Here is a 24,597-nt window from a genome sequence, read left to right as displayed (position 1 = left end):
TGCTTGCAGTCTCATGAAGACATGAAAGGTGCAGAGAGAAGAGCCAGCAACCTCTGGCATTCCAGTCCTTCCTGTCCCTGCAACTTCCATTGTTGCAATGCTGCTAAATCCCCTTTGAGCTCTCCGTAGTTATGTAAACAGAGAGTGTACTTGTGGGGAGTTATGAAGTATTTTCAAAAAAGTCTGAGTTTGTTGAACAGGGTTCGATCAGTACTGGAGTAGCTTGGTGTCAAAGGTGGTCAGACTTTGTTTTACCTAAGATAGGGTTAGGAACTGACATACTGTAGCTTTTGAATTTGTCTTATCTGCTTTTTAAGAGCTCACACCATGCTTGGGGAATGAAAAGTACAGTGTATTTCAGTCCCTTTCCAGAAAAGTGCATCCACTGCTACCTGCTCACTTTGAAAAGATATAGGTAATTTAAGTTCTAAATTCACATTCTTTGCCTTTTGTAATGCTGAGACAGAGGAGATCTTTGGAACTAAAGGATTACAGGCTTATTTGAATTATAAAGGCACTGACCTCAAGCAGCCTTCTAGTCAAATCTGTTGTTTGTGTGGTCAGCTTATAATCATGTTTCTGTGATACTAGTGCACAGATGTAGTGTCAAAGCTGAGTTCAGAGGTTTAGTTTATTCTAACAGTACAATTTTTATCAGTCAGGGATATTACAGTAAGTCATCCTTGCACTCCTTGCCCTGTTTTCTCACCTTCCACCTCATATTGCCTCCAATGCTTGTTTAACCTCATACTTAACTGATAGAGCTTGTTAGCCCAGAAAAGAAGTTGAATAATTTTGTTCTGGTTTAGTGAATTAAGCTTTCTTGCCACAAATGGATAAGCACCTGAGCTGGTGAACAGTGAGGAAGCAGCAGGACTAAGACAACTGAGGGCAGGGGAAAGAGAAGGGAAGAAGCTGATAGATGGTTTCAGCCACCCTATGACACCTAAGTCTGTCCTGTAAAGCTTCTCCACTTTGGATACAGAGTATTTGAAGTTCAGAACAGAAGCTTCCCATGCATCTCCATGGGACCTCCTGAGTAGCAGGTTACTTCATTGAGTGTCTTTGGTGAAACACATCCCTATGAAAAAGTTTACTGCCAGCAAGTAAGCATTTCATGTACCTTTTGTTTAAAAATCAGCATTTTTAAATTGAAGATATCCTACTGAGCCCTTGTTAAGATTTTGTATTTTGCCTTCTCTGGTGAGAGTGTTTGTAGAACTTTCCTTTAAGAAGGAACCACAAACTCATCTCTCAAACCTGAACAAAGTCTCTGTACAGCTTCCTCCAAGAGCAAATCAAGGCTACAGCTCCTTGACTTCTCATTCCCAAGCACACTGTGCCTGAGAGGAAGCTCAAACACCCAGTTTGCTGCCTTTCTGAATGAAAAAGGAAAGAAAGAAGTAGTGTAAGAAAAATCTAATTAATAGAAGAAACAAAGTGGAAGGGCTGACAATGAGAAACGGTGCACATAGGGTATAAAAAGCATTAAATCAAATTAAAATCTCTACCTCCAGCCACTTTTTCAACTTAGGTATTTCTGCTTAATGTCTTGGTATGGATGATGCTTCTGCTGCCTAACTGCTGTTTTGTTAAGAATTCTTCCAGTCAAGCTTGCCCTACATGTATCTCCTCTCTTGCTTCATAGCAGAGTTATCCTGGCAGAAGTTTTGGTAGTAAGGAACCAAATAAACAACTGTGTGTATGAAGTGTTAATCGACTTAACTTCAGTACGTTTAGAATACCTTGCAAACTCATTTGGCACCATTTATGCAAGGTTTCAGCAGTTTACTTTTGGAGTAAATATTAAAGTGAAATGAGCTACAGCGCTCAAGTTTTGAATGTAGAGCATTATTTTACACCTCGTTAGGTCTATTTTTCCTACTAATACAGCCGTGGCAATTGGACAAGCGAAAGACTGACGGGATGAACAAAGGCAGTGCTCCTTTCCGGAGTGCCAAATTCATCCTGTAAATGTGACATTTAAAAAAAAAAAAAAAAGACCCCCAAACCACATGGCAGAAGTCAGGCCTGAAAAACCAAGAAAACCTGCACTACAGCAGTTTGCACAAGCTCCTGCATGTCTTTACCTAATGTTTTCAGACACTAGAAGGATCATATTTCTATGTGCAGCTAATTTACTGTTTTACTTAGAAGGTTTTCTCAAGGATATACACAAAATAGTATAAATGTGATAGGATGCTTTTGTGCTCTTGAAAATTTGAAAGGTTGAAAATAACTTGATCTTGATACTTAGCAAGGACTTTATTAAGCTCTCTTAAGTAACAGCTCTTACACTTGTTTCAGGATCCATGGTCCCAGCAAAAACTTATGCTGCGACAGTTATGGTGGGGGAACTGTCCTGAGCACATCTGACCTGCCCTGTCAGAATAATAGGGGCAGAAACTTATTATTCCTCACAGCTTCACACAGGCTGCTGAGCCATGTCCAGAAGATTTAAGAGCCCTTTTTTAGGAATATCACACAGTGAATAGTTCAAGTGGTATCTCCCATCACTACCTGCATCTTGTGTCTGGCATCAGCTCAGAGTGAGTAAACCAGCACAAGAAACAAGACATAGTATGTGAACTGTTCCACACAAAAACATGCACAGCTTTCACAGATGCATCAATACTGTTGTAGATTTAGTGATACTCTAGTTTGATGTAATAATGACATGAATGTCCCTTGGTTTTTCCCCTGTAGAATAAGGTTTGCAGTGCTACCACCCCTTCATATGCTGGTTTTTTTGCCTGCAAGACTAAGATGTAGCTGCTGATACAGGATTCTAAAAGGCTTGGGGGTAACGGAATGAATTAAACATTCCTCTTCCAGCTGCTGCTGTTCACAACACTTTTGACAGTTAAAGTACATCACACATTCTCTTGTCTGTTTAATATAAACAATTAGTATTTTAAGTGGAGTCCAGAATCAACCCCAAATAGGAGGATCCAGACAGGCAATTCAGAGAGAAAACTAAGAAGTGTTCTAAATTTATATAAAAGTAGTTTGCAATCAGTTCAACCTATGCCTAACACATTGTCTACTGCAGCATATCAGACTGTGGAAGCTGAGAGACCAGTGGCTTGTCTTTTGGGCAAGAAGGTTTCATTTTTCATCTCAAAATTATGTCAGCACAACTTTTTATCTGCAATTTTTAGTATGAAATATAAAATGAAAGGGGAAAATCAAAATTAAAATACAGTATTTTTGTTTTCATACAATGAACTCTTTGTATAATGAAATATTTTAGTCAACCGAAGAGCTGTTTTGGAGTAAAGCTTGTTTACAGAGAATTTTCCTTTTTGTCTCTTCTGGAAGAGAAGAGTTTTGAAATCACAGACCTCATTAAACAAAGCAAAAAAATCCAGCTTCTCTGGATTTTTTCAAGAAAGTATGTTTACTTTCTTGATAATATCTCTTACCTGAGATAACAAAAGGGCTTTAATGCAAGCTCAACTTTAGTATACAAGCAACATGATGAGAAGAGTGTCAATCTTTGTAATTTTAGGAATTCTAACATGATCTTTACAAAGCGCAATTTGCTAAAATTTATTTCATTTCCTAAATGAGAGAATTTTTAATGAAAATGTTATAAACTGAAAAAGCTCCTCACTCCTTATAAAAGGCATTTGGGATGCAATACTATTCAATTGTAAACCCCTCTTTTTTGAGTCTAGACAATGTATAGCTCCATAGCTATACACTGGGGGAGGTAACATTCTGTATAATACCACTTCACACAGGCAGTCTTAAAATTTCATTTACCTAAAGTTTAGACCTTTGTAGGCATGAGGATCTCTCTGGAAACCTCTCTGTCAACTTTTCTATGTCAAAATCATGCACCTCAATATGAACCTGGACCAGTTGTAGCTATCCATTTGGGAATGAACCCTCTAGTTACTAGCATAGGTAAAATACCTGATAAGAAGTATTTAACTTCACTTCTGCTTGCCAGGGAAACAGCTAAATGCTCTGTTATGAACTTTACATCAATGATTTTCCCTTCATTCCTTTGCAATGGTCAGTGGCCAATTGCACATGGCCCTGAAGGGTCTGCAATAGTGCAAATAATGAATCACAAATAAACAACTTACCACCTTTTCAAAAGGAAGCCAGGTAATTAATTTCTTTTAAATTGAGACTTCCTCTAAAATGAAAAAGTCCCCTCAGCTTCTGCAGCCATCAACTCGGTTTGCACCTTAAAAACAAATAGAAGCAGGGCACAGGAGTAAAAATGAAAACAGCTTCAGGTAATTCAATTTCCTGTTTGTTTAAATTTGTCCTTCCTGACATGCAGATTCACCACACTCCTTTCCTGGTGACTACTTCATTAGATTAGTTTATTTAGGTATTCAGAGGGATTTTTATCTTCTGACTCATAAAATTCTTGAATTGCCCCAAGAATTTCCTGTGTCTGACTGGAATTTTATGTCCTTGTAGTTTTAGCTGGACTCCTTGAAGAAGTTGCTGTCTAAATTGCTCTGCTTTTGAGGTCTTCAAAACAGCAGATCAGGAGCCAGCTCCGAGCTCGGTTCCTGCTTTTCAGGAAAACTGATCCGTGCCAGCACTTCACCTCTTAAAATTGTAGTCAGGAATTTTCTTAGTAGTTTTAAACTCTTTCTTTCCTGACAGTATTTCCCCTTGCTGCCCGTGCCCTTCCCAGGTGTCCACTTCAGAATATTTGTCCAATTCCAAAAATGCACCCGGTGGCTCAAAGTGCAGCCTGCACGCTGTCCCATCGGGTTTTCATCACTCTCTTGCTATAAAGCAGAGAAGTGGAGGTTACGGGTATATCGGGCCATTTAGCAGTTGATGAGAAATGCCTTTGTATGTCCCTTCCCTGTCTTTTTTTTAGTCCTTTCTGAGGAGGGTGAGAGCTAGGTTAGGCTGGAGCCCTGGTGTGTGCTTCTTTTGAAGGGTTCAGCGAACTGAAGGTGATGCTTTTTGACACATGAGCTCCAGAAATTTACGGAGCGTCAGCAGTGCCAGCTCGGCTGCCTGCTCAGGGGTTTCTCTTGCCTTGGCCGCCCTGTCGGCGGAACGCCGGCCCTGCCGTGCCCCGGGTCTGTCTGTCTGTCTGTCTACACGTGAGGCTGCTTTCCCTCGAGTACATTCGCCTATGGGATCAGCAGGTGGAGACAAGAACAAGGCCATGCGCTGTGCCGAGCCTCCCGGGCTCCCCGCGCCTGGAGGCGGCGGCGCCTCCCGCAGCCCCGGGCCGGGCCGGGGCTTGTGCCCGCCCGGAGCTTGTTCCCCTCCGTGCCTGTGCCAGCCCCGGTGCCCTTCCGGCGGCAGCGGGACGGGGCAGGGGCACCGGCGGGGAGGGGTACACGGCCTGGGCCATGGCCCCTGCGGAGCCGTGGCACTGGCACATCAGGATGGCCCAGAGGAGGAAGCCCAGGGAAACGCAAATACTAATCAGCGTTAGAGAAAAGAGTATCCAAAGAGCATCCATAGCTGATGTTGTGGATGGCAAGCCTGACGTTGTGGGAAGCAGCATGTAATGGAGGCAAATCCGCATGAGTACAGGGTTTTCTTTGAGTTGCTTGAATGCCTCAATGAGAGGCACTGTGTCCACTCCTTAGGATCTTGCCTCTCCAGTATTCTTCTGTATAGGGGCGCATTTCCTTTTGCTGCTACTCTCTGTCTTTTATTTCTCCTCTTGTTTATTGCAACAGGTTTATTTTCCAAGCAAATTACCCCTTTGTACATATTCCTTTACCTAGAGTATCGTAAAAGAAAACAAGACCCTGAAGTGAGTTGTATGTTTATAAACCAGTACTATTTGTGTGCAAAGACATGTAGTGAGTATAATTGACTTCCGCTGTGAACATTTGCACTGTGCCTAATGACAAATGTTCCTAGCTTACCTTAGAAGTTGCTTTCATGTCTTGAACACTTTGTGTATGGTACTTATGTTTTGTTTGAATTATTTATTTGAGTAAAAATGTAACAGAATGCTAATGAAGAAAGAAAAGAAGACCTAAAAGACATAGTCATGAAAGGAATAGCACAGGCACAGAGGAGAATAAGAGACCTGTGCTGAGCTGACCTATACAGCAGCCATATATTCTGGGATATTCTGGAGGCAAGCTGGGCTTCCCCCAGCAAAGCATTAAAGGAGAGCAGTTCCTCATGAGATTGGTCTTAACTGCTTTGCTGTTTCTTTCTATGGACTGTGGTACTGATGATGCTGTATGGCTGTGAAACAGTTTCCTTTTAAAACCTGGAAAGAAAATGTAGTGTTTAGGAGAAAGGGCATGCTTTGCCCTAGAAACTGTCCTAGAAACCAAAAGATGAACATTACAATCAGAAATCTTAGCTTTTCCGTTTCAATACTTACAGGGTTTTTTTTCAAAGTAAAAAGTTTTCTGCAGAAAACTTAAAAGGAGCATGTGTGAGTGTGTGTGCACATGTATATTGTTTTTGCCAGCGTTTTCTGTGAAGAAACATCTTTATTTTCTAGGACACATTACTACCTACCTCTTTTAGTTTGCATAAGAGGTTGTTAAAAAGATTTAAATCTCCCTCCAAACCAACAGCAGCTCCAAACAATCTGACCCCGCAAATAATTCTTTTTTCTTCTTTTATGATTTTATGTAGTGCCTGTGGATTTTGCATTCTTTTATGCAAGTGGCAGAGTGTTGAACTCCACGTTGCAGAGACAAAGTCCTAGGCAGAGGGTAATGTAAAGTTACCCTGAGGTCTAGGGTGGCAGAAGTCTCCTCAGAAGTCTGCAGAAAACTGCAGAGAGTAGATCTGGCACTCCCCATGAGAAGCATGGCTTCAAGGCTAGGTTCATTGCAGGGCTTGATGAGTGTGTAGTTCATGGTGAAATGTTCCTGCAGTGTGATAAAAATCCTGGTCTAGAAATTTATCAATCTTAAGGACTAGCTTTGTGGATAAACTGTAATATTAGGCAAAGAGGAGGGTTTTGTTCTCCACAGTGGCATGAGAAGGAGCCATGCTCCACCTCTCCATACTCTCCTACTGCAGAGTCTTGTCATGTGGCCAAATGGCCCTTAGAGACCTGGTGGTTTGAAGCTGTGTCTTCACTCTGCTTTCAATGCTCTATTCTGTCAACCTTTGATATCAGACATTGCCATCATCTAACTGCCTCAGGTTTAGATGACAAAAGTTTTCCTTCATGGCCAAGAAAATTATGTCTGTTTTTAGTTTGTGACCAAGTTCCCTTACCTAGACATCTCCTTTAATAAAGTAAATGGAAGAAAGGGAGCATTTGTCTTTTTTATTGTTGTTTGCAGGGGGGTTGTTTGTTTTAATCAGTGTAGTAACACTTCCCCTTGTTTCAAGGGAAAACTAGTGGGACGGGAAAATTATAACTTTACAGTTGAGATGAGAACATGTTTGTCCAGCTGTCCTGTCTTGTCTGCTAGAGCATTTAATACTAGAGGCACTAGTGAAGGAGGCTCATAGAAGGAATATAGCTGCAAAAGGAAGACAGTACAGGCTTTGGGTTTTTTGGTATTAAAATTAATTCAGTAACCTCTGTGGTTTCAGTTTTAAGCATGCAGCTGAGTTCTGGCTGTTCTTTACAAACTTTATTTCCCAGACATGCATAACAATACTAAAAGGAAAATATTTCAACAAACAATTTGTGGATGCTCATTACTTGAAAGACACCATGACAAATTTTTCAAATATGTATTTTTTCTGTGACTGCTGTTCATTTCAGTGCCAGATGTTGATTATTACAAGGTTGCATTTACTGTTTTTTTTAACTTTCTCTGTGAACATATTGCATTAGAATTCCAATTTTATCAAATCACTTCCATCTAAGGCCTGCCAGCTCTACTGCTATCCTGATTTACTCATCTTTTATGAAAACTTTAGCAATTTAAGTGAGTTGCACAGATAACCCATTGATATACAAATTTCAAGGTATTTTGCAATATATATATTTGTTTTACCAATACTGCTTTTGGAGGGAAAACAAAAACAACTATTTGAAGTTGAATGCTTTGGACTGAGGTTATTAGGTCAACAGTAAATTTTAAAAACTATTTGAGAGATTTCGTGATGGCATTTTAAAATTATAGCTTAAGGTTACACTGCTTCACACAGTTCTGTTTGGCTCCTTTGATGCTGAAGATCTACAGCTGACTTATGTGTAAGATATATTTTTAAAAACATTAGCCATGATTTAAAGTAACAAGAGACACTATTCAGATGAGGGGAGAAACCCGTCCTTTGGGAGGAAGTGAGTTAGGTTCAGTAGTTTTGTTGAACCTGAACCAAGAAAGAAACCATTAGTAACTCAATCTTTGTAAGAAGACATGAGGAAGATCCTAGCTCCTGCCTACCTGGAGATTTTAGCAGTGGCTTGTACATTCAAGATGTTGAATATTACAGAGGAAGACTCTAAAAGAACCAGCTTGTATTAATCAGTATTTTAGACCACAGTGAAAGCACAAAGGAAGCAGCTAGGGCAAGAGCAGTATTGTGATAGAGTTATTAATTGCTAAAGAGAGTAGGCCCCATGCTTTTATTGCTCAAGAGACATCAGGGGCACTCTTGTTCTGAAAAATTCAGATGTCAAATGAAATTGTAGACGCTAAGTTTCAGATCTCCCTTAACAGTAATTTTAAACAAATATAACCTCCTCCCACTAACAAGGAAATAAATCTGGATTGCATATGCTGTTTCATGGTAAGTTGTTTGGATGCTCAGAGTGCTGTAAAGGAAGAAAACAAATACCACCTTTATTCATGGCTTTCACTTTTTTTTATTTCCCAAGTGAGAAACATAAAGGAAAAAACAGATGGCAATTGTCTCATAAAAGCAGCTATTAGAAGTTCAGTGGTTTTGAAAAATTCCCTTCCCACACTGTTCTGGCTGCACAGTATTTGCCTGCTGCAATAGCCCAATTTTGCTGATAGAGACAGGTAGTATTAGAGAGAAGCTCTATCTTTATTTTTTCTTCCAAAATTAAGTTTCATTTTGTCTTTGTGTTGTTACCTTCAACCCCTGCCTGGCTACCACTCTGATGCTTTTTCGGTGTGGTCTGTTCAAAAGCAGTTCTGTGTTGTCCTTCTTGTATCTAATGGTGCTGGAAAGGAATGGCCATTTTTTTCCCATTGGAATACATATCTAATGTAAAGCTGTTTGCTGGTGAACAAGCATGTTTCAGTGCCTGATTCTGTTTCTAGCTACATTTAGATAAATTACATGAACCTCCACAGAAAGAAGTGTTACCTCACAGTAAAATAATTGTGAGTAAGAATATTCATTATTCATTCATCATCATGGAGATATTAAGAAAAATAGCCCAGGATGTTCTGTGCTAGCCAAAAAAAAAGCCCTATATCTGTACAGGCATCCTACATAATAGCAACATGTCACTTTGTAGTTCTACATTAAACTTTTATGTGAGAAGTTACAGCTGTGGATGCCTATGTCTTTCAGATTCTGTTTCAATAAACCTTTGAGAAAGAAAAAAGTGAAAGCCCTTCAGCTTTACAGCAGTTTCAAAGCAGAAGCTTTATTACCTTTTTTTTAATCCTAATACACTTTATGTTTTTACACAGACATGGTTTCTCAGTGAAGATAAATGATGAGACTGTACCTTAAAAAGCCTTTGGGTTTTCATTAATCCACATTAGGTTAAAAGGGAATCAGAATTCTAAAAATACAGCACATCAGAGAAACAAGGTATTTTTCAGGTCAAGGTCCTCTTTTACATCTGGTGCCATTTGGTAGTTCTAACGTCTTCCATCTCCCCCTACTTCTCCATCTGTAAATAACTCACTGAAGTAAATGCTTGGAATAATTACAGCAAAGAATGATAAAATGCAGGTTGGATTTAATCTCCTAGGGATCTAAAATGAAAAACAACCATGGACATCACAGTTACTGAGAAACTGGAACTCTCCAGTCAGCAGGTGTATGAGATGGGAATTATGTCAGAGTATTACATGCTTTGGGATTGCAGTTGTGTTGTTCAAAAAAATGTCAAAAGGAGTATTAGTTAAGGAGAGGGAAAAAAATAGCCTAGCGGGGCTGATTTTCAAAAACAACCTGCCATTTTGCTTCTGCAAATAATTGTAGAGGCACAATTCTAACAGTTAGATGTCCAAGTGCTTGCATCCATCTACTAGGAAGTTGGAGATCTAACTACAGTAAAATGTGTGCAAACTTGCAAAACTGGAGGGAGGTTTGAGATGCTTCTAAAACTGATCGATCAATCAATCAGCAGGTAGACGACTTTCCAAAAGTTTATGAGAACAAAATGTCTTTCTTTTTTTTGCATGAGGTCAGAATTGCCCCAAGAAAGAATCCTGGAGTAGCCCACAAAATAAGGGTCTTTGGAGCTTCCTGGATTAATGTTAAAGAAACAATCTACTCCTGCTGGGGTTTCATATTTGTATCAGGAACGCAAAATGGGGGCTGGACTATGAGCACACTATTTGTGTTTGCTGCCTTCCTCTGGCACTATAGCTACTTTAGCATCTCAGTTTGACTGTTCAGTTTGTCAGCTCTCTGGGACACACTGCTGTGTGCTTGCAGCTGTGTTGTCCTGGTACCCACCTTGTGCCAGCTGCCTGTATAGGTGCCCACTGTGACTAGCTCATTAGAAATACAGACTCAATCAGGTACCTGGAATAGGAGGTCTGAAGTGAGAAGGAAGATGGCCTCTTCTGAATGATTTTAACCCCTCTGCCCAGAGTGGCAAAAGCAGCATCCAGCATTGGTTACCAGACTCAATGTTTCTGTTCCTCCCTGTCCTGTGTTGCTGCCCAGGGCAATACCAGGCAAGAAAGCATTCTTTGACAAAGAGGCAAAAACCACTGTCTCCTCTTTTCCAGAATAGGGAAAGCTTTATAAAACACAAAAGATTCAGTTTTGGTGAGGGCATGTAGAGTGAATTTTAGAAATGCTACACAGCTTTTACAAAATATTTGGGAACTGTCCTCAAAAGAGAAAGAATAGGACATGACTCTATGTGTGACTCCCAGCAGCGTAAGATTCTCTCTGTTACTCATGCAGGATGGAGCAGAAAAGATCTGTCAGTAATGTTCAGTTTACACATGCTTTTCACTTAAATACTTGACAGAAGAAAGTTTCATTGCTTTATTAAGCGTATTTTAGATCTAAGAAATGATAATTGCTGTATATTTGAAAAACTACTCATCGCTTGTGGCTTGCTTATTAACTTACCAGAAACTGGCCCTTAGGACATAGTGGCCTGACTCCCATGCAAAAGAATTGTTGGAGTGAACACAAACACGACAGACTCCTATTTTAAATCCTGTTTATATTGCCAGTGTGGTGCAAACTGTCTGTGACTCTAAGAATGAACCATTTAAAATGTCTGTAACGCAATAAAAATTGCTGGCAATTGCTATGTTATACTGCCCCTCAAACTAAACTTTGCATTCAAGGATAAATGTATTCACGAATCTTAGTTGCTGTTCACACACACAAAAGTATAAATATTATTTGAAGTTGTTCATTCATCTGGTAAACTCCTCCCACCCTCATCTTCTCTCTTGCAATTACCCTTTGCCCCTTTCCTCCAGAGGCTATTTCTTCCTAGCTGGTATGTTTAACCATCCTTAAAAAGGATGGCCTGGCTCCTGCTGCCCATCACATATGGGCTAGACTTGACAGAGGGCCATCATCCAAGGAGGGTTGAGTCTTGGAACCAGGATTTACAAAGGGTCTCCACCAGTGCTCAGCCTCTGCTGTGATAAGGGTTACTGTTTCTCTCAGCTTAGCAGAAGCACAAGAGATCCAAAATGGTCATCTTCACCCCTATCCCTACAGGAGCATGCCCATAACAAGTAGCCAGATAGCCTTCAAAGGTGAGCTGAAGATTTAATGGACAGCTTAGAGCAGCCTAAAATGTAAAGGTAGCTAACCATCTTGCAGCCTTACAGCAGGAAGGAGGCAGGAGGGCAGGAGTGGAGGGGCTGCAGCCAGGGAGACAGGTAAAGTGGCCTGGGGCCTGCAAAGTGGAGGCCACTGCTGGGCCATTTACTTCTTGTATAGACAGAAGCTTTAAGGTTGGCTTTCTACACCACTGGGAGGTGCCTGATGTGCAGGCAAGCAGGCTACTGCTGCTACAGCTTGTTCCTGGCAGCTTTTGAAGCAGACAAAATGGTGCAAGAAGGCTTAGCAAGCTATCAGATGGGTTTTCCACTCTACCTCAGGAGAGGAAATGAGACTGCAAAAGGGGATTGATTTTCTGGTCAGTCTGGCTCATCAACTTAATGAGCAATTCACTCATCTTCCTCTCAAGATCAGCAAAATGACAGTGTGTGTCACTGTGCCCTTCAGGACATTGTCTGTTCCAAGGTTTGCTCAGTTTTCAGTTAACCCTCACAGAGTTAGTGGCTGGTCCTGGGAGTGCTGGTGCCTGGCCTGCCATGTAACTCGAGAAGAGACAGTTTGGCAGGGAGTTAAAAATACACACTGTGGAGATCTGTTTCCTAGTCCCTCTCTTGGGGACCATATGCGGCAGTGGTGGAGCCTTTGGAACATGTGTCACATGTAGCATGAACTGACAGTCTAATCTGAAGTCACTCCAGTTGGGTACAAAGACCACTTTAGGAGAAGCTTGCCTGTTTATATAGGTTTCAGATGACTTCATTTTTAGAAGTGTATGGAGTGCATCCAAAGCAAATAATTTTTCTCCGGTGAATGGGAAGACCAAAAGGAGAAGTCCAGAGAAAGAAGGATGGATGGTCTTTCTTAATGTCAAAGCTGACATAAACACATCTCCTCCAAACTCTTCTCGCAGGATAATTTTCTCAGCAAGACACAGATTGCTTCAATCTCTGTGTTGCAGTCTTTGAAGCTTCCCCCTCATTGATATAATGAAGGAGGCATGGTTTTCTTTGAGAATTTCTGCAGCCCTGAAGGTTGCCTTCTATAAAGGCTTTCACATGATCAGATGGTTGTTCCAAAGAGCTCTCTCTTTGAAATTCCTCTGCCATCACACAAGGGCAAACTGCAATGTCTTCTTTGCAAAATTATTAAATTAACAAACAAACAAACAAACAAATAAGGCTTCATTAAAAATATTCTGACTAGCTCAATTTTCATTAGACAGAGGCCCAGCTAAGAAGATGACAAATGGTGTTGGAAAGGAGCCACCAATTAGGAAACATCAATTTTTCTGTCAACAGGATAACCCCTTTTACAAAACTTGTCATGTGTTTACTCCTTTTCTGTTTGTGAAGGTAGTTGTTTGACAGCAACATTTTGCATGAGGGGAAGGATTTATAAATTGTTTTTTTACAGTTAGCATTGCTGCATTGTTTTGAGTTCCTGTTTTGTGGGATATTTTCCCTGTTCAGGGTGCTTGCTCCTCAGTCTGCCTGCTGTCTGTAGCTCTTCCATTTGTAATCATTGGAGAGAGGGCGATGACTCTTCTTGTTTCTGTAGGAAGTTCTGGGGTGGAAACAATTGTGGTGGTAGGAGGCACCTTGTGAGCATAGGACTTATGACTTGCAATACCTTCAGGTAGCTTAGAAATGCTACTGTATGTGTATTCTGAAAAGGAAGAAAAACACATTTCTGAGCATTTCTTTGTTTAAAAAAATATCCTTGTTATGCTTACATCCTAATAAATCTTCTTCCATATTTAATAATCTAGGATACAACTGAAGACATATGGATCTTTTTCCAGTTTACACATTTTCTCTACCCGCATTTGGAAAAGTTGATAGTTTCCACTCTCCTTTTACTTACTTATAGAAAATTTTACTCACTTGTCTTATGGAAAGCTGTATACACCCTTCATTCATCTGCATGCAGTGATTCACAGCTACTGCTGTGTTTCTTAATAGCTTATTGCAAGTCATTTTATGAAATCATCAGTAGCAAATGCTCAACAAATATTAGGACAAGAAACTAGGAAATTCTTTATTCTTGGGCATATGGGTAATACAGGGAGAGAGTAAGAGCTGCCTGTGCATGTTATATTTGGCAAGAGACTGAATGAGAAGGACAGATAGCTGGTGAGATTTCAGATGGGCACTGGTAGATGCTGACATGACCTTAAAGCCTGTCAGTTGCTGATGTGGGAACCCTGCTTCAGGAAATGGAGCCTTATGATGGCTTTTGAGGAGTGCTGAGAAGTTACTATGTAATGGGTATCTTCTGGGTCACCACTGCCTTGTTGTTTACCTGTGTTGTGGAGAGGGGGAGATTTTGTGCGGAATAGTTAAAGAGTGGAAGGCCACTATTTTGGTAAGTAGCCATTACTGGTAGGTCAGGTACACATATCATCATCTGGTGTCAGGTCATGCAGCTCAGTGCTCAGCTATCAGCTGCTTTGAACATGTACATTAGTGAGTGCAGTTGTTTTATCCTGGATACAGACCACATGCAGATCCTCCACTAGTGTCTAACACAGGCATAGTTATGGTTTCACCTGTCCATGTCTGATCTGAAGCACTCATTACTGTTTTGACACGAGACACAATAATAATCACCTCACTACCTCTAATGTGTGATAGTTCAGTGCCTGAACACATCCTTTTGGGTTTGCCTTGGGGAAGGCAAAGGTTAAGGCATGTTTTGGGGCTCTAAACTGCAATTTCCCAATTAATTTTTTAAGTATCTTTATATTGCAAAAGCAAAAGCCTTTCTCTTCCATAAAGCCTTGCTGTTTATATTCAGGGTGGAATTTGTGGGGTTTTTTTAACTCGTGGTTAAAGCTGAATTGCCTTACCTGGGACCTTTGTCCCCAAGCTAAACTGCTATCACTGCTTGTGGTGGAGTGCAGGAATCCCTGTGGAGATGGAGGCTGGGCAGCTAGGGGAAGCTTAGTCCTTTCCTGTAAACAACTGTACCTGGGGGGGGGAAGTTTTCCAAAGTACCTAAGTGGTTTAGGATAAAAAAATCTCCATTTCATTATTTCCATGCTCTGGAGTCAGATAAACATTTTTCAAAGTGTGATTCTGTCCTGCTTTTTGCAATGCTATCTGCCACAAAGACACCCTCTTTTTTTACCTATCTTGTTCCTCTTTTCCAGGTTGGCCTTCCTTTTATGATGTGATCAGTCCTGATGCAATTGCTTTCAACGATGATTTCTCCTATGGGATGCATCGGATTGAGATATCCTGCAGTCAGGTTAGCTTATAGCACACTCAGACCATTCCAATGGCAAAGGCTGCAAAAACCATTACAGTGTGATGTACTTTCCTTGAGATTTGCAAACCTTTCAGTTCTATTAAATAGTAATAATTGTGAGAGAGCACAGTGGGTCGTAGGCATAAAAGCTGGGTGGAATGAGCTGAAGGCACAAAGGGATCGTTGGAATGCACATTGCATGTCTCACGTGAGATTTAACAGAGCAGATGTAAATGGTTGGACTCGGTGCTGAGTGTACAAAAATAGTCTTCCTGAAGAGGGTCCCTTCAAAGGAGCTCCTGAGCCTGAGCCTGTCCGACTGACTCCACATGTGAGCAGTTGAGAGAAGTTGAAAGCAGTGGAGCAACTGTCTGTGTGCTGATTCCATCACTCTACATTACTGTGCATCCATGCTAACTTGCTCCCAACACTCATTCCCAGCACAGTTCTAATGGCTGCCTCAAATAATCCCATCTGCCATAATAATGAAGTCAGTAGCCATTCAAAACATGCCCAAATTTTCCGTTAATCTGTCTTGTTCTACTTTCTCTCATCCTTTGTGCTGCCCTCCTTTCTGTGAAGGGAATGCCATAGTCATTACCTAGCAAAGGGAGAAGCTGCTGCATTGGTGTTCAGCAGCTGTAGCCAGCAGCTTGCAGTCCTCTAGCTCCACATTCTCAAACTCCTCCTGAGAGAAGGAGCAGCTTTATTTGGGCAGTGATAATTTGCTCTTCTTCCAGCATTGTTGTGGGGGTAAGGGATTTTATCCCTGATAATATGCATTCTTACTAGTCAGTCAGACCTCATTATATAAGGCTCAGAGTGAGTGGAGAAACTTCTCAAGAGTATCCATTAACTTCAGTCTGCATAGAGCATTTGGCCCAATATGTTAATGACCAAATTAGGGTGTCTGCTAGTTTGTCAGTTTGTCAGTTTGTATACTATGAAATTCTGAAGTTTTTACATGGATGATATGCTGTAGAAGATCCATTCATCACTTTGTGGGAATATCCACTTCCCTAAACCCTTATGGCTACCTTCACTAGCAAGGTAGCCATGAGACAGCAGATTGGGAAGCTCATGCTGCAGCAGTGGTTACTGGCATAATCAAAAATGCAGTCCAGTCTCTTTAGCTCTGCTTAGTAGGCCTGAACAGTGCTAAAATCTGCTTATGGCCAACTTGCTGAGCCTGTATCTGCTGACACACTTCAGGAGATGGCCAGAGCTCCTGGAGAAGCCCAAGGAAGCCTGTGGTCAGCCAAGGAATCTGGGAATGTTACCTGTTACCAAACAAAGTAGTGTTAAAAGACCTGAGACCAGCAATATTAGCAGCAATCACATGCAGACACCATAAAATCAAAGCAAAACTAAAATCTGAATTTGAAGAAAAAAATATGACCAAGATCATATTTGCTGTATAATCCAATAGCAACTTCCTACCTGCTATTCCAGCTTCCTGGGGCAATAACTCCATAGATGATCAAATCACACAGGAAAATAGCTTGAGGGGTGGTGAGCATCTTTGCAGCCAGTGCTCAGCACAGCTAATACTGCTCCATTGTGTATCTGCCCCTGGACTGTGAATCACAAATGCAGCTGCAAAAATAAAAAAATGCAGTTTTACTGGAACAAAGCAGTGGGGTTGATATGACAGACCTTGGTAGAACCAAAGGCAAATACTATCTCCCACACCCAAAACCTTATTAATCCTTTGCAGATGAAAAAGTAGTTGATTTTTCTTTGAAAGTTCTTCCCACCTGTCTGAGAGAATAAAATAAATATTTTTTAATGTTCTTCACTATAGAAAGCAAACACAGGGGGAAAATCACTGTAATATTAATCAAATACATCCATGGGATTATCCTAGAAATAACTTTCACCGTTTTTGGAACACACCCTGGGTGTATTTAAATGGTCAGTGATTAGTGATAGGTAGAAGTTAATACAAATGCAGATGAGGAATACTGTAAAACTGGTTGCATCTCTTTTTTAACTGGTTGCATCTCTTTTTTTTCCTCTGTCCTGTTCAAGCATCCCTTTCCCTGTGGTCTCCCTACCTACTATTTTTCCTGTGCAAATCAATAAAATTCCGTAGTCACAAGAGTAGTGTTTGCACACCAATAGCTTGGGCTCTCCACTGCAGCAGCTGACTGCAAGCTGCTTTCCATGCCTCCCAGCAGTATATTAGAACCAGGAGGCTTGGGAGATCCAAGCATACTGACAGTTAGCTGTGACCCACCCCCCCTTTCCTGCTCCCAAGCACATACTCAGAATGCTTTAACCATTTCACTGTCCCAGTTCATTCTGCCCAATGTATTTATGTGCAAGGCTGCAACAGATAATTATTTCTTTTCCAGAGGCTCTGCAGGCATGTACATATGTCCTAGAAAATTGATCAGCACCTATTATGTGTGGGGAGGACAGGAAAGTCAATTCATCCTTGTACTCTCAGCTGAGTGCCAGGTTTCTTATACTGTGATACAAAGGACTGAAATACATTTCTGTTTAGGGCAGATGAGTTATAGAGTCCTCTATACAGAGAATCGCCACATAAATTTTTGGTGAGGGGTAATCTCAAAAGGTAACAAATTTTGCAGTAATTCAATCCTGGAGTGATTCTGCCATCACAAAAAGGTGTAATGAGACTGCCTTGGACTCTCATACAGCTTCTCAGGTTTTGTGAGGAAAACCTTTTTGATAGATTGTCTTTGTAGTCTGTGTGTGAATATATTACTTCTATAGACCATTTCTCTCCGCAGTTTCTCTTGTTCTGTTTCTGTCCAGTAGAGAGGGAGTGATTTATCTTTTGTTAAATGTTAGTCTGGAAAAGATCTGTTTAACACTTCCAGCCAGGAGGTTTTGAAGCACTCTTAGTTGAGATCAGATGATTTAATTAGGATGCTGAGCATTTAGAAAAATACTCTCCCTGGGACACTTAATTCTTTTTCCCCCCAAAGGTATGCTTATAGTCAGGTGAAATGCTTCATTGTTAGATGCCCCACATTCAGAAACAGCTCAGGTTTTTTGCACATGCTAACATAAAAAGGGCCTTCAATGTAAAGGAAAATGATAAAAAGGATAAGCAGTGGAAAATGGAGGAAAGGATGGCAAGACAGCAGTCTTTCAGGAAGAAAACTTGAAGCTTAGTTTTCTCTAGGTCCCATTCAACTTCCTTTTACTTACTTCCCTTGTTTTATCTTCCTTCCTTAAAAAGCTAAGCAATTGCTGCTTAACCCAGCCATGCATGCCATTTTCCTTTGCCTGTGGGAGTGTGTTCTGCTGATACCACAGGCTGGAAGCCCTTGGTTGTTACTGGGATCCTTGCTGGACTGCCATGGCTGTCTCAGTGACACTTCTTCAGATGCAGGGAGCCTGCTGTGGCATGTGGGATGTGTTTGCATGGGTGCAACCAACAGGTGGGAGCACTGAAGCGTCACATGTCTACCTGCCCTGCTCCTGAAGGCAGTGAAGATTATTGTTTCAGCTGTCATTAAATGAGCAGAGTTTCTGTCCCACCTAGCTGGTGTGAGAGCCTCCCCCAGCCTTTCAGTCTACTGAGAAAGTTTAACCTGGAGGTGAAACTACGTGCTTCTACAGACTTTTCCTGCTACTTTGGTGAATTAAAGGCCATAACAGCAGGAGAACATTAGCAACACATTAACTGCAGGGTAGAGATTTGCCATCACTAATTCATTCAGAGTTTGGAATAGTCACTATTGCCTCTATGTATTTGGAATCCTATGAATTAATTAAATGTTAAGAATAATTTGCAGTCTTTAATTTTCGCTGTCTGACTGTGAGCCCATGAGCAGGTCTGTGATCTCAATTACATCATTCCACCTCTCACTGAGATCTGCTATTGACTTGACAGGCCAAGGCTCTTTGGTAAAGCAGCATGACTTTCCTGTTCAAGATAAATATTTCTCCAGTGCAAGGTTTTAGTTTTTTGTTTCTCATGGCAGGTTGTAAAAATGAACTTATGGAATTCAAGTGACTAATTACAAGAAGTTCTTATCCAGATAAATTGTCAGGCATAATGTGCAGTGATAGTAATGTTAATTTTTGAATAAGGATCAGCAGGGTTAGCTTCCTCAAAATACTGTATTTGTAAAGCAGTCCTTATAAAGCAAAGGACTGCTACCTTTCTTACTGACAAGATCAGTAGTGCTCACCCTGAATAGCCCTGCAAGTATTTGGGTCTGATTCATACAGAGCAAAAGGGGCAGCAGACCATTTGTACTTTCTTATTCCTTACAAAAAGCAAAATTCAGTATCATTTGTAATTACTCCCAGACAGAGATTATTAGTTAAAAAACATTTACATATCGGCACTACAGGTCTTTTTCAGTCACCTGTCCCTGTCTTGTATGTACCAGAGAAATTATTATGAGATGAGTGGGTTGGGCTCCATCCCCTCCAGGGTCAAGAAGTACATCCAGAAGGACCTTGATGCTCAGAAGAATGCCAGACTATAGAAAGGGGGGAAAAGAAAGAAATGTGAGAGTACACTCCAAAGAATATCTTTAGTGCTTTAGGTCCTTGCCAGGATCACCAAAGGGTTTAATTTTTTTTTTACCAAGGGGTGTAGCAGATGGTTGCAGGCTGAGGAGAGGCCAGAGCTGAGGCTGTCCCATTCTTACTCAGATATCCTTACAGCAGTAAGTGAAGCATGGGCAGTGCTGTCCTCACCACCATGCTTTTAGCTGTGCTCCTGCCATGAAATCATTATCGAAACACCTCAGAGATGGTGGTCCAACCAAGCGTAGGTGACAGGAAACACCCTGGAAATTTGGGCTTGGAGTCTTTGGCGCCTGTGGTATCTCAGAAGATCATTTTCCTGGATCACTCCTGCAAATAAATGTAGATTGTAAATCCCACTCGAAAGGGCGATGTAGGCACCAGTGGCTTTCTTGGAAGCAGCTGCCAGTCATTGCTTAACAGCGCAGCGATGACACCAAGCGAGCGGCACACAGACACACTGATACTCTATTGTGTTTTGTTTCAGTGTGGGGCTCACCTGGGGCACATTTTTGATGATGGACCTCGCCCAACTGGCAAACGGTACTGCACAAACTCTGCTTCATTATCTTTCAAGCCAGCAGACAAGAACAACGCTGGAGAAGGCAGCGTTAATGCCAGTCCTGCCCCAACAGGCAAAGCTGAGCTGTAGGATGAAGCAAAGCCTGCAGAAAACTGCGTTGATCCCACACAGCTTACAAGGAATGTTTTCTAGTTTTCAAGTTGCCTGCTCTCTTATATCCTAAGAATGTTCAAATGTATGAAAGCATTTTGCACCATCATTCTTCTTCCTCACCTTTTCAGAACTGAGGCCTTTCCTGCCAGTGCATTTACTGTATAATTGGATTGAAAAATGTATTGACTGAGTCCACAGGTTTTCTTTTTTCTTCTCTTTGAGATTGCTTTGGGGAATCTTTAAATTGAGAGGCTTTGACATCATTAGTTATTAGTTTCTTCTTAATACTGTGTTACTCTAGGTTTACACACTATTCCTTTTTGCGTGGGAAATGGGACTCGTGTTTATCTCCAGTCTATAGAAAACTTCTGGGCATAAGAAAATCCTGAATTCCTAGCACATCTTTGCTTTGTTCTGACTTGTGAGGCATGCAGCCTTTGGTCATATGTATCCAACCATCTCCCAGCATCAGCCAGCCGCACCTTGCAAGAACTTGTAGTTATGGCTGTTCCTTCCCAACTGAAAGAGATGGATGAGATGTTAAAAGCATCCTTTGGCTAATTTACTGCCAAAATTTCAAGGGTGTGGTTGAGAGGATGTAAACATTGTCTCAGCATCTGTGTTTCCCCTTTGTTTGGTAATTTAAATCAAGGTTTTAACTAGTAAGGCTCACTTTTGCAGGCTACTAATGAGGCTTTGTCTGTTTGTGAGGCCTATTCAACAAGTGTAACGCAAATCTGAATTAAAGTTGAAATCTGCAGGGGGTAATTATATGGGCAAGTGCAGAGATAAACTTGCAAAGTGAAGGAGATGAAGGATGACACTAGGCTCTTTATCTTGTTGGTTGCTACAAGGATTCAGAAACATGACAGTTTCTGCTAGAGAGAAGTTTAGGAATGAATGCAGTAGAAAGAGGGAGACCCTCCTGACATATCCAGTTTTAAAGATTAGCTGGTCTGGATGCATACTGCATACAATATCCAGTCTTTAATTTGTGCAATGGCAATGTAGTGGCATGAGTGACAGTGTTGGTGTAAGAAATTAATTTGAAAAAAGTCTGTCACAGTTCCAGAAATTTTCATGTAGCAAAATTCACTGTCCCATGAGATGTTGTTCACAGCTGCTTTTCGATTTTTTTGAATAACACTTAGAATTGTGCATAATACTGTTCTTTAAGCTATACTACACAGTATTTGCTACCACTTTGCCTTTAAACACTGAGAGACTTAATGAACACGGTATTTACTTCTACTAGCAAACTTTGTGACTAACATGTTTGGATCCAATTTTATTTTTAGTAGGAACAGAGCAAGCACTGATTTTTATGGAAGCAGGATTGAGGTTTTTATGTCAGTGATAATAAACATGTTATCTGAAGTTCAAACACCCTTCAGTTAAAATATAGCTACTGTGAAAGCATATGGAATGGTCATAATTGCCTTTTTTTTAAAGCAACATTAGAAAGACATGAAAAAATATTAAAAAGGCAGCATCTATAAAAATGTGGTACATAAATGTGGTTTAATTCCAGATTGCTGTTTGATTTAAGTATTATCAAATTTCAGTATATTCCTGCCTTATGTTAAAGAAATATATTACTTAAGCTTCAAAATACAGTAATGTATGCTGTCCTACAGGAGATTTATTTTTGCAGGATATGGAATGCAATGAAATGAATCAATATGGTGAGGTGTATGTGATCTCTGGGAGTTAGATCATTTAATATAGGAAATGCATTGTTCTTGTGCACAAGCTATACCACAGTGCAGTGCAAGGTAAGATACATTTCCTTTTATTGCTCTTAGAAGATGCTAGTAAGGGCTAGTATTGAACCCTCCAAATTTGGTTCAGTCTGGTGATGATCATGACAGAGGAAACGTGGGAGCTGAGCACAATGTACAGAATAATAGACTATTTCTGTATGTTTAAATTTTGCACTCTCTAGATGCTTATAAAAACTGAATGCAAACGGTGTAGAAATAGCAAACTATATTTTCTAATATCTCTATTTTAAATATGATGTTTAAATAAGATACCTTAAAATCATGTAAGTCACATGTTATTTATATATACTATATATATATATATATATAAAATTGCACATGTTTTTTATATATATATACATACACACACCTATATTATTTGAGTATAATTTTAGCCTTCTGTACCTTTATAATAACTAAAACCTTTCCATAAGAGGGTTCAATACTTTTAAGAAATCAAATATACATTTTTCAAATCAAATTTGTTTTCATATATTTGCTGTACACAAATATAAAATAAATTTCTTTATAAATAATTCTGTTTTGCTTCCTTATTTATCTGGTTTTATGTCACGTTTCTGCGTCCTTCACTGCAGGGTGTCTTAGGGAACTGCTTTTACTTTGCTTTCTCCTAACTTACTGTGAATATTGCACATACAGTACCTTATCTCCAGCAGGTTTCTGGCAGGGATACAGCACTGTAGGGTACCAGGTATCCTTGCACCTACCAGCTTTCAAGAGACTATCACAAACACCCAGGCCTCAGCAGAGCAAGGAAATGTATAGAGAAAGGCTCAACTTTAACTCAGCAGAAGTTTTAGCCTCTTCCAAAAGATTCAGTGTGGGATGTGGTAAGTTGCAGGCAAGCATGTCATAGGAGCCCTGCAGTGCCCAGGCTCCATCTGCAGTGGGGAAATGTAGCTGGCAAGTTGCTTTCTGCCAAATTTTCCTCTCCAAGGTTTGGAGTACTGCTGCACAGGCAGCAGGTTATTGCCACTTGGTAAATCAGCCCTGCAGTGGGTTTTAAAAGATAGCTATAAGGGAGGGGTAGGAGTTGCAGGCTGTGTTTAAGCTAGCTTCCATGTGTGGGAACCAGAGAGTTACACTGAAATTAAATCCCTTGCTAATTGTTCTCAAACATTGCCAGTGTCTAGGTGACACACTGCACACCTGTTTACAAGTTTAGTATGACCCCTCTTAGTCCAGAAATTAATCCCTTGGGACTCTGTGTCCCACCCATCCACTGTACTTCCCTCTCAAAACTGTAGTAGTTTGACATGTCTTAAATGAGGTACTAACTTGTACCCACTAAAAGGAGGGGCAGAGCTGGATGCCCTGTGCTGGCTTTGCCCTGTGCTCCCAGCACAACCTGGCCAGTCTGTCAGCACCCAGAGGTGCTGTGCTGAGGCACATCTTCAGAGGCATTCATGCTTTTGCTGGTGCTGCCCTGGCAGCAGACATGGGGCATGGCTCTGTGCTCCAGTCTAGCTCAAGGCTGGCTGCATCTTGCAGTGCATGGCATGCAGTTTTTCTTAACACACATGTGTGCGCCACCACTTCAAAACCAGAGAAATTTCTAGCAAGAGATACTCTCCTGGCTGTTCCTGGTGTTCCCCAGGGTGCCCCAGACACAGGGTGGGAGAAGCAGTGGTGGCAGGATCAGCTACACAAGGCCAGTTAACCATCTGCTTTGAGATTCTCTTGTTGCTGTGGCTTTATGCCTTCCACATATAAAAGGCACTTGAATTGTAGGCCTTTTTCACAAGCTCTATCAGGTCTCATTCACTAAAACAAAACCCCAGTGTGTCTATATGAGGTACTCAAAACTGAGGCCCTACCACAGAGACTACAGCACAAAAATAAGACAGCATCATAACTTAGGGTTTCTGTTGGGGTGGCAGCAAAGAATACATTGTCACAAACATGATGCCAAGTGTGGATGTGAATGTTGGTATTTAATTGTACTGAATGGTTCAGTCTTATTTCAGTTGACCTTGTTTTGTAGTCCATTTACCCAATCAAATTTGTGTTAGATATTCTCTGACAGAATTTGGGATACGTGTTCATTTTTTCTTACTGTTCATTCTGTTACAAAATGTCTGTGCTAATGTCACTGCATAGCCAGCAGTCCTCTTGTCCTTTACCCATGGTCTGGGAGGGAACAGGAAATAAGGATGAAAACAAAACAGATGTGTGCACTTTCTGCATTGCAATAAATGATTTTATAAATATACCCAGTTTTTTATAGAATGAATGGCAGAGTATTCAATGGCACCAGAAGGAAATTTGTCAGCTTCCAAGTTCAGTATGACAAAATGTTGCTTAGCACGCTGGGGAAATGGACTAATACTTCTTGTTTTATTGACTATTAAAATGAGGCCACCTACAGGTCCCAAAATAAACCTGAAAAAATGTCTAATCCTGCATATGTGAAGACCTGCATTCCAGTGTGGCTTGCTCCCACTTTGTTGTAAAGAGAGGTCATGCACCACAGGGCCTGACTGGGCTTTTCAGATCAAAGCCATGACAGCAACC

At 40.8% G+C, this 24,597-nt stretch overlaps 1 protein-coding gene across 4 annotated transcripts in view; it reads left to right on the top strand.

Moving 5' to 3' along the window:
• Positions 1 to 22,598, top strand: part of MSRB3 (methionine sulfoxide reductase B3) — an 82,687-nt gene extending 60,089 nt beyond the window's left edge. For all 4 annotated transcript variants that reach the window (XM_077178863.1, XM_077178862.1, XM_054631986.2 and 1 more), the window contains 2 exons: positions 15,008 to 15,105; positions 20,111 to 22,598. In XM_077178863.1, coding sequence (XP_077034978.1) covers positions 15,008 to 15,105; positions 20,111 to 20,275 — 263 coding nt within the window. In that variant the 3' untranslated portion in view covers positions 20,276 to 22,598. The remainder of the gene's footprint in view (positions 1 to 15,007; positions 15,106 to 20,110) is intronic.
• Positions 22,599 to 24,597: the final 1,999 nt, after the last annotated feature.

The sequence above is a fragment of the Agelaius phoeniceus genome, chromosome 5, assembly GCF_051311805.1.
Source record: "Agelaius phoeniceus isolate bAgePho1 chromosome 5, bAgePho1.hap1, whole genome shotgun sequence".
In the NCBI taxonomy this organism is placed as follows: Eukaryota; Metazoa; Chordata; class Aves; order Passeriformes; family Icteridae; genus Agelaius; species Agelaius phoeniceus.
This window is presented reverse-complemented; position numbering and strand designations above follow the sequence as displayed.